Source organism: Oncorhynchus keta, chromosome 22 (assembly GCF_023373465.1).
Source record: "Oncorhynchus keta strain PuntledgeMale-10-30-2019 chromosome 22, Oket_V2, whole genome shotgun sequence".
NCBI classification, from domain to species: Eukaryota; Metazoa; Chordata; class Actinopteri; order Salmoniformes; family Salmonidae; genus Oncorhynchus; species Oncorhynchus keta.
In genome coordinates, this window is record NC_068442.1 from 27,055,420 (window position 1) to 27,065,096 (window position 9,677).

The 9,677-nt window shown below is 42.0% G+C and overlaps 1 protein-coding gene across 4 annotated transcripts; it reads left to right on the forward strand.

Annotated features, from left to right (window-relative positions):
• Nucleotides 1–6: 6 nt before the first annotated feature.
• On the forward strand, nt 7–8,731 carry LOC118401244 (histone-lysine N-methyltransferase KMT5B-like). 4 transcript variants are annotated; one of them, XM_035798599.2, is made up of 11 exons: nt 7–88; nt 370–421; nt 1,149–1,334; nt 1,496–1,643; nt 1,749–1,914; nt 2,003–2,112; nt 2,225–2,391; nt 2,504–2,523; nt 2,620–2,756; nt 2,875–3,071; nt 4,501–8,731. In XM_035798599.2, exons 3-11 carry the CDS (start codon nt 1,202–1,204, stop codon nt 6,465–6,467), a joined length of 3,045 nt encoding a protein of 1,014 aa, XP_035654492.2. In that variant the 5' UTR covers nt 7–88; nt 370–421; nt 1,149–1,201; the 3' UTR covers nt 6,468–8,731. The 4 variants fall into 4 exon arrangements, with proteins under 4 accessions (XP_035654492.2, XP_035654490.2, XP_035654491.2 ...); XM_035798597.2 differs by lacking the exon at nt 7–88 and adding an exon at nt 127–145; XM_035798598.2 differs by lacking the exon at nt 7–88 and having other exon boundaries at nt 268–421; nt 1,107–1,334.
• Nucleotides 8,732–9,677: the final 946 nt, after the last annotated feature.

The window sequence follows — 9,677 nt, forward strand, 5'->3', positions numbered from 1 at the left end:
TACAAGGTTAACAGCTGAGTTGTTGTTGGAAATGTCGTCATCAAATCGCGCGTCAAGATTCTTAAATGTTCATGGGTTTCAAGTTTGAGTAAGCAATGCGCAGGCTAATGTTATTTACATTTATATGGCATTTATAAAGCGCCAGGTACTATGATGTTTTTTGTCTACAACAATGAAGTTAGCTAATACAACAGTTATTAAACTATGCAGTCCTTGGTTTATCTAACAAGCTGCCGTAAAATCAAACAATGTATATGTGTATATGTCCAGACAAGCCCCCCCCACCCCAATCTTCGCCTGGTCGCCATCTTCAATTTTAAATGTTTGTTTTCTCTGACGTTTAAACTAATGGTATTTCTATTTGTTCAGATCTCGGATTGCAGGATGAATCACGTAATAGTACAAATGCTTGAATAACAAAGTGAGTATTTTAGACAGTTTGTCTTATCAGCGACACTTTTTTTTACTGATATTTCATGTACTTTTTTTGTGGAACAATGTTAGCTTACTAACGTTAGCAAGCTAGCTAGCAATTGTTGTTGTGATGTTTTGCTGTAGCAATCGCGTGTTATTATTTAGCTAGCTAAGTGAGAAGAACACACTTTCAAAAGCAGAGCAAGTAACGTTAGTACTAATGGCATGCAATCCTAACTTCTGGCTATTTAATTAGATGTGAAGCCTCTGCTAGGTAACCAGAAAACGCATAGACTCTAAATCAGACCTCATGAGTCATGGGGGTGTTGGCATGCTAGCCTAACGTTAGTTACCCATTTATAATCTTTCAGGCATTAGTTAATTGATTATTGTGCCACATTACACTGGCTAACACGACCCTATTTCTGCAGGTGCATTGCTTGTTTTGCCTTTCGAGAAAGACTAAATTAATAACCACGATGAAATGCAATGCTATGGAAACTCAAAGTTGACAAGCAACCACAAGATGGCATCATTTGATAAACCATGAATTAGCTAGCTCCACTTTCTGCTTAATTTATTTGCTTACAGTGCCAACAAGTGCATTGCCTACAAGTCTTTACTCTCAAACCAGTTTGTTTCTTTGTTTAGGTCCAGAATGCATAGTGCTAAATTCTTGTCTATATCAACAGAAGATTAAACCACGCTAGCCTCCCCTCATCCTCACTCTACAGATCTTCAAGCACAGATTAGAGTATATGCGTCTGACTCTGGCGTAATGAAGTAGATGGGGGAATCAAAGAACATGGTGTTGAATGGCAGGCGGCATGGCAGCAGATTCTCCAGTGATCTATCCATAACCTCGGCCAGGTCGCTGCGACAGAGCAAGGGCTCCTTTAGAAGCAGGAGATGTAGTCCACGTAAGTGCTTTCCTTTGGCAATGCTCACCACACAATTACAGAACCATAAATGACCCCTTTCAGCTTCATAAATAAATTACACTGCAGTTTTTCCTGATTTTTAAATGGTTTAATTGTTCACGTTTTTTGTCTCTCCTCATCTCCTCCCTCTCTCACCTCAGGTGTCAGCAGTTCTGCCCTAGAGGCAGAGAGACGCCATACCCCATCATCTGGTATGACTGCAAAAGAGCTCTGTGAGAATGATGACTTGACTACAAGCCTTATTCTGGACCCCTACCTCGGCTTCCAGACCCATAAGATGAATCGGAGGTTTGTTTCTTTCTGGCTCACAATTGTACACATTTGTCATATAATGACTTGGGCATAAGTAAGCAGCCAAAGTTACGAAATTGACTGTCTATGGTGTACTTTTAGGTTTCGACCTGTCAAGGACCGACATAGACAGTTGAAGGAGGTGCTAGAGTGCTTTAAAAAACATGACAACCTTGAGAAGGCCTTCCATGCCTTGACTGCAGGGGACTGGTCAAGACACCACTTTCCGCACAAGACGAAGGCACAGGGCAAACTCTTCAAAGAGCATGTAAGTTATCTAGAAATATCCATTGTTGAGCAAAAAGCATGAACCATCAAAATGAAAATGTTAACACTATTTTTTTGTGTTTTGGCAGGTTTTTGTTTACCTACGAATGTTTGCAACGAACAGTGGGTTTGAAATACTTCCTTGCAATCGTTATTCCTCTGAGCAGAATGGAGCCAAAATTGTAGCAACAAAAGACTGGTAAGTATCCAAATTAAATTGTAGTAGTCTGCATTTAGTTATAACAAAACGTTGCACTAAATATATAGTCATTTTTACAAACTCAAATATTCCTTATTCACATTATCCCAAGGAAAACCAATGATAAGATAGAATACCTGGTGGGCTGCATCGCTGAGCTATCGCAGAATGAGGAAAGTGTGTTACTGCGACATGGAGAAAATGACTTCAGTGTGATGTACTCCACACGCAAGAACTGTGCTCAACTGTGGCTGGGACCTGCAGCCTTCATCAACCATGGTATGCATACCCATGAACTTGACACCAACTGGATCTGCCTCATTCAACACACATATACTATAATTAAAATAGCAGTATTAAGAGACTAAACAAATGTTTTCTTGTTTTGCAGATTGCAGGCCAAATTGCAAGGTAAGTCAAAATGATGCCTGCAAATCAAAGGTAATATGTAAAAAGGAAGTGAATTGTGGAAATAAATAACACCTTTTTCTGTATATGTTGTTACAGTTTGTTTCCACTGGGCGAGATACAGCTTGTGTCAAGGTTCTTGGGGATATTGAACCCGGAGAAGAGATCTCCTGTTATTATGGAGATGGCTTCTTTGGGGAAAATAATGAACTATGTGAATGTTACACATGTGAAAGGTATCATTAATTTCTTGCTTAAATATCAAACTTGTCGTTACTTTATATGTAGAATAATAAGTCATACATTGACTAGGATTTTGAGATTTCACATCTTTATAATTTCTACTCCCTTCAGACGAGGTGCTGGTGCTTTCAAATCGAAGACTGGACAGCCTACACCCACTCCAATTATCAACAGCATGTATGGCCTGAGAGAGACAGACAAACGTCTCAATCGGCTGAAGAAACTAGAAGACAGCAAATGCTCTGGCAGTCAGTTGGAAGGCTCTAATATGGATCCAGACTCTCAGGAAAATCATGACACACATCCATGTAAGTGCACCTTTGAGGTTGAGCAGGGATTGACATTAATGGTTGCCCTATTTCCTAGACTAGGCCAAGTGAATTGAGCAGTCACACAAGTTGAGCCTGCTCTGTGGTTGCCCCATTGGGCAACAACCAAAATACAAAGAATTCCAGTAGCCTGAAACTTATCTTATTGGTTCCTCCCCATTGTTTAAGTGAAAGACAGACAATTTAGGCATTTATGGCAGCTGGGCAAGTTGTGCTTGCACTGAAGTTTCCCCAGGAAATTCAGTACATTTTCTGTGATAACCAACATACAAAGAATTTGATTAGTGATTTTTCTGTATGTAGGAGAAAGGCATTTATTTCTGCATGTAAAAAGCTAGATTACATTTATTTATTTTATTTTTTGTTGTTGAATTTTTTGCCCTTTTCTCCCCAATTTCGTGGTATCCAATTGTTTTAGTAGCTATCTTGTCTCATCGCTACAACTCCCGTACGGGCTCGGGAGAGACGAAGGTGGAAGGTTGAAAGTCATGCGTCCTCCGATACACAACCCAACCAAGCCGCACTGCTTCTTAACACAGCGCGCATCCAACCCGGAAGCCAGCCACACCAATGTGTCGGAGGAAACACTGTGCACCTGGCAACCTTGGTTAGCGCACACTGCGCCCGGCCTGCCACAGGAGTCGCTGGTGCCTGATGAGGCAAGGACATCCCTAACACTAGGCCAATTGTGCGTCGCCCCACGGACCTCCCGGTCGCGGCCGGTCACGACAGAGCCTGGGCGCGAACCCAGAGTCTCTGATGGCACAGCTGGCACTGCAGTACAGCACCCTTAACCACTGCGCCACCCGGGAGGCCAAGATTACATTTTCGAGATCAAGTATTTGTCATGTGCATAAGTACAGTGAAATACCTGTCTTGCTTATTAGTCTTTCCCAACATTGAAGTCAAGTATGACAAAAACAAAATAGAAATAAGAAGAACCTGAGAAAGTAAGTAAGTGTTAGTTCCATGGTCAGGTAATTTACAATGTGTAGGGATACTGGAGTGGTAGGGTTAGATATGTAAAGGGGTAAGGTGACTAGGCATCAGGATATATGATAAGCAGAGTAGCAGCATACTGTATGATGATTGTGTTTGAGTGTGCGTGTGTGAGCAAATGAAGTGTGTTGGTGTGTCAGTTTGAGTATGCATAGAGTCAGTGCAAAAATAAAATAGAAGGGTCAATGCAGATCTTATGGCAACTAAAAAATACTCCTGAGCTACTATTGTAACAACAACGTAACAATTATAACACTTACGTAAAATGTTAAGAACTGTAACATTTTATGGTGCATACTAATATTATAATACATTGTAATTTTACAATGATTTTATGTAGGTTGTCCTGTTTCTCAAACATTTGAATGAATGTTCTGACGTTATTTCTTCTTTTCTGTTCACATCTTAGCAGTAGGGAGGACAGCCCGCTCTAGTGTGACAAGGCTCAGTGACTCACAAGCTCTAACCAGGCAAACTCTGTCCAAAATGCCTATCCCTACCTCATCGTTCAATCAAAGACACTCAAAGAACTCCAACGTGCCAAAGAGGCTAAAATCAAAGTCCATAAAGCCTTTGCTCAAGTTAGGAAGAAGGTGTCAGGTAACTGCCCACAAGTGCCCCATTGAGGTGGAAGCTATGGGTTTGTGCCTTAAAGACCCCACAGAATTTGTCAATAACAGGGTCTCACAAAAGAGAGAGATGGATAAGAAAGGGCCCGTGCAAGTGGTGGGAACAAGGGGTGATCTTGAGCACTATACTGCGAAGGAAAACCATCAGAAATCAGTGAAAGATGTTAATAGGTGCCCTGATGGTTTAGCATGCACTCACAGAACTCGCAGTTCAACCAGAGCATCAGTTGGCACACAGGAGTCTGACAACATTAAACTTGAACCAAACTTGCCACCCATCCACTGCAGTGTGGTTAGTAAGACCAAGCCTATGGACCTTGGAGATTGTGTCACAGACAGTCACTGGATGAACAGCTCAAGCCTGGATATCAGCTGTCCAAAGACTGAGAACTGTCACAGATATAAGCAAATGATAAAGCAGGAAGAGCACTCTTTCCGACCAGCATCCCTTCTCAAGGAGGAGGTTTCAGACCTGCACCATACAGCCTGCACCACAGACATAGCTGATGGCAGGAAAGAGCTGCAAGGCCTGCCTGATGGTCATGAGCCCTACAACCTGTCTACGGGAGACAAGCTTCTCCACCTTGGCAAGGGGAAGAAGAAACAGCAGATTACGCGCTATGATTCCCAGCTGATCCTAGCCAACAACAACTCAGGTGTCCCCAAGTTGACCCTGCGGAGACGAAGGGACAGCAGCAGCAGTAGATTTGAGCCTGGTGATGCAGACCCTGTCAAGTCCTCCAGCTCCACAAAGACCAGCATGAAATTTGTTAAGGACCATCATGCAAAGACCAAGAGGAGTTCTTATGCAGCCAGACTGAGTAATGGGACTTTCAGTCCTGTGGACCACATCCGCTCCTCCAAACATGGCCTCAGTCCTGTGGACCACATCCGCTCCTCCAAACATGGCCTCAGTCCTGTGGACCACATCCGCTCCTCCAAACATGGCCTCAGTCCTGTGGACCACATCCGCTCCTCCAAACATGGCCTCAGTCCTGTGGACCACATCCGCTCCTCCAAACATGGCCTCAGTCCTGTGGACCACATCCGCTCCTCCAAACATGGCCTCAGTCCTGTGGACCACATCCGCTCCTCCAAACATGGCCTCAGTCCTGTGGATCACATCTGCTCCTCCAAACATGGCCTCAGTCCTGTGGACCACATCCGCTCCTCCAAACATGGCCTCAGTCCTGTGGACCACATCCGCTCCTCCAAACATGGCCTCAGTCCTGTGGATCACATCTGCTCCTCCAAACATGGCCTCAGTCCTGTGGACCACATCCTCTCTTCCAAGCATGGCCTCGGTCCTGTGGACCACATCCGCTCCTCCAAACACGGCCTCAGTCCTGTGGACCACATCCGCTCTTCCAAACATGGCCTCAGTCCTGTGGACCACATCTGCTCCTCCAAACTGCATATTCAGCTGCAGCATGAGCAGGACAGCAGGAGGCTCAGCCAGTATCACCATGGTACTGGGCCCTTCACGGGTATAGTAGAGAGGGAAGCAGGGGAGGTCTTTGGGCCGACTGTGGCAACATTTGGGATGCATGATGACACAGAGGAAGACTCGTCCTCCTCCTCTGAAGAAGATGAAGACGACGTCTCTGACTCTGACCATGAAGAGTTTGACGATTTCATTCCACTTCCACCAACAAAACGGCTCCGCCTCATTGTTGGTAAAGACTCTATAGATATTGATATTGCATCAAGGAGACGTGAAAATCAGTCACGCACAGTCAATGCATGAGCTTTATGGATCTTTATTTGACTAGTTGATTTAAGTCAACAAAACAAAAAAATCCCATGCTGTTGTAAAATGTTAACTATTTTTGTACACGATGGAACTTGATTTGTTATTCATATAGTAGAATGTGTATATTTTACATAGCATATGTGTAGGCCTTTATTTTTATATCTTCAGCTTTATTTTGTACAATTGTTAATTATATTTAAAGCCTTTTCTTGTTTGTGGGGTAAACATGCTCAATTTTGCTTCACTGACATTCACAAGAATGGAACCTTTTGGGAACACACTTGATGTGCTTTTGTCCGCATGGCAGTGTATACATGCATATAAAAGAATGTGTTTTATATATTGTTTTGAGAGTTTGAAAGGAACAGAATTGTTTCTTGCTGGAAGTCTGTGAAAATGTGTTTGACTTCCAGTGATTCCTGGAAAGCTGGTCTTTTGACCCATTTTTAATAATTCCTTCATTAATCAAAATTTCTTGGTGATTATGTATTATGTTAACTTTTCAGTTTGTGAAGAGAGATTTTATTTTTATTCTATTCATTTCACAAAGTCACTCAATTCTCAAACTGTATCACTTCTCAGTCTCCGTTTTAACAATCACAAATTCATTACAACTTATTTGGTCTGGCATTGGTAGTGTAGATATTCAAACACTTTGAAAATCAGATTGTTTTCTTTGCTATTTTGTTCACCATTTATTCATCTGAATGACTTTGTCTGCTGTGCGTGAATTATGTGCATGCCTCAACTTCTTAAATTGCTCTATCATTTTTTTTGTTATACTAGGTTGATTTTAAAGTCAGTTATACAACTTTGGTGGACCTGTCACTGTATGCTGTCATTCGTAGGCTACTGTCTGTGGTCTTGATTAAGCTTACACTACATGGCCAAAAGTTCGTCGAACATCTCATTCCAAAATCATGGCCATTAATATGGAGTTGGTCGCTCCTTTGCTGCTATAACAGCCTCCACTTTTCTGGGAAGGCTTTCCACTAGATTTTGGAACATTACTGCGGGGACTTTCTTTCGGCGTTCCAATTCATCCCAAAGGTGTTTGAAGGGGTTGAGGTCAGGGCTCTGTGCAGGCCAGTCAAAGTTTTACACACCGATCTTGACAAACCATTTCTGTATGGACCTTGCTTTGTGCATGGGGGCATTATCGTGTTGAAACAGGAAAATACCTTCCTCAAACTGTTTCCACGAAGATGGAAGCACAGAATCGTCAAAAATGTAATTGTATGCTGTAGCGTTAAAATTTCCCTTCACTGGAACTAAGGGGCCTAGCCTGAATCATGGAAAAACAGCCCCAGATCATTATTCCTCCTCCACCAAACTTTACAGTTGGCACTATGCATTCGGGGCAGGTAGCGTTCTCCTGGCATCCGCCAAACCCACGTTCGTCCGTTGGACTGCCAGTTGGTAAAGCGTGATTCATCACTCCAGAGAACATGTTTTCGCTGCTCCAGAGTCCAATTGCAGCAAGTTTTACACCACTCCAGCCGACGCTTTGCGTTGCACCTGGTGATCTTAGGCATGTGTGCGGCTGCTCGGCAATGGAAACCCATTTCATGATGCTCCTGACAAACCGTTATTGTGCTTCCGTTGCTTGCAAAGGCAGTTTGGAACTCAGTAGTCAGTATCTCCTCGGTTGCAAAACTATTTTTATGCGCTTCAGCACTCAGCTGTCCCATTCTGTGAGCTTGTATGGCCTACCACTTTGCAATTGTTGCTCCTAGACATTTCCACTTCACAATAACAGCACTTACAGTTGCCCGGGGAAGCTCTAGCAGGGCAGAAATTTAATTAAATGATTCGTTGGAAAGGTGTAGGGTGCCATGTTGAAAGTCACTGAGCTCTTCAGTACAGGCCATTCTACTGTCAATGTTTGTCTATGGAGATTGCATGGCTATGCTCAATTCTATTCACCTGTCAGCAATGGGTGTGGCTGAAATAGCCAAATCCACCCACTATTTTGAAGGGGTGTCCACATACTTTTGGTAATGTAGTGTACCCTTTTGAGTTGCTTGTATAATGTTGAGAATTACAGTTGAATTTCATATATATGGCTGTGCATTCTATAACTTAATGTATGTCATTCTTAACATTTATCTCCATGTTTAATTGTTTTTCTACCTCAGAAAAAAACTGTACTAAACGTGTCATTATTTCTGGTGAATGTAGTTTATATAATGCAAATCACAAATGCTTGTTTTTATTTTACAGTTTTAAGTACTCAAATTAAAGGTTTCTTCCAAGTGTTTTGTCTTCATGACCTGCTGTGCTAAGCTGCTGTTTATTTGGGACGTTCTCTTTTGTGGTATTTAACTAAGGAAGGAACATTCTGTAACTTTCTAAAATAAACTTTTATTAATCGCATGCACCGAATGCAACAGGTGTAGACTTAACCGTGAAATGCTTGCTTACTAGCCCATCCCAACAATGCGGAGTTAAAGCTGCAATATGTGCTCTATTTCTATGCGTCCCGTTCTTAAGTTTCGTTTTTGCGTCTTACTTTCATTTTCGTAAACCGGCGTCAAATATTTCTGGTTATGGAAAATATATTTCACAGTGGTTTAGATGGTACGTTGATTCTCTACACTATACTGGCTTGTTTTGTCACAACTGAAATTAGGCGAACTATTAAGAGTTTTTGCAACCAGACAATGACGGAGTGATTTCTGCATAATATATTTCATGGTTGTTTAGATGGTACAATATTACATTCATAATAGCTGCCCCCCATAAATATCCTATTAATTCACTTATTATAGGTTTTAATCCAAACATTTTATGCAGATGAATGACTCGCTGATCTGACTAAACTCCACTCCATTGTGAAGGAAGCTTCTGGTGAACTCCACCAATGGAGTATAACAGAGGCCAGGCTTTGTGGAATTCAGCTCTGACCACATTGATTCGTCCAAGGTCAATACGCTAACCTTGTACCTATGTTTGTCCATTGGTGAAATCCACACTTTTACAATAAATGTTAATCATATACAATCACAGATTACTCATTGCAGTTGTTCTAAGATGGCAACTCCGTGCAAATGTACATGTGCCAATTGAATCTTAAGAAGGAAATAGTTGGTGGTTGTATTTGATTATGTTCATTGAAAAAGAATGGATTTCAGCAAACAAAGGCACACAACTACAGAAGACAAAACGTACAAGGTTAGTGATTCATAATACATATTTTTAAGT

Coding starts and splice junctions, on each gene's coding strand:
- LOC118401244 (XM_035798599.2), top strand. CDS start 1,202: ATGGGGGAATCAAAGAACATGGTGTTGAATGGCAGGCGGCATGGCAGC. Junction 2,757..2,874: donor GAATGTTACACATGTGAAAG/GTATCATTAATT, acceptor TACTCCCTTCAG/ACGAGGTGCTGGTGCTTTCA. Junction 3,072..4,500: donor AAATCATGACACACATCCAT/GTAAGTGCACCT, acceptor TTCACATCTTAG/CAGTAGGGAGGACAGCCCGC.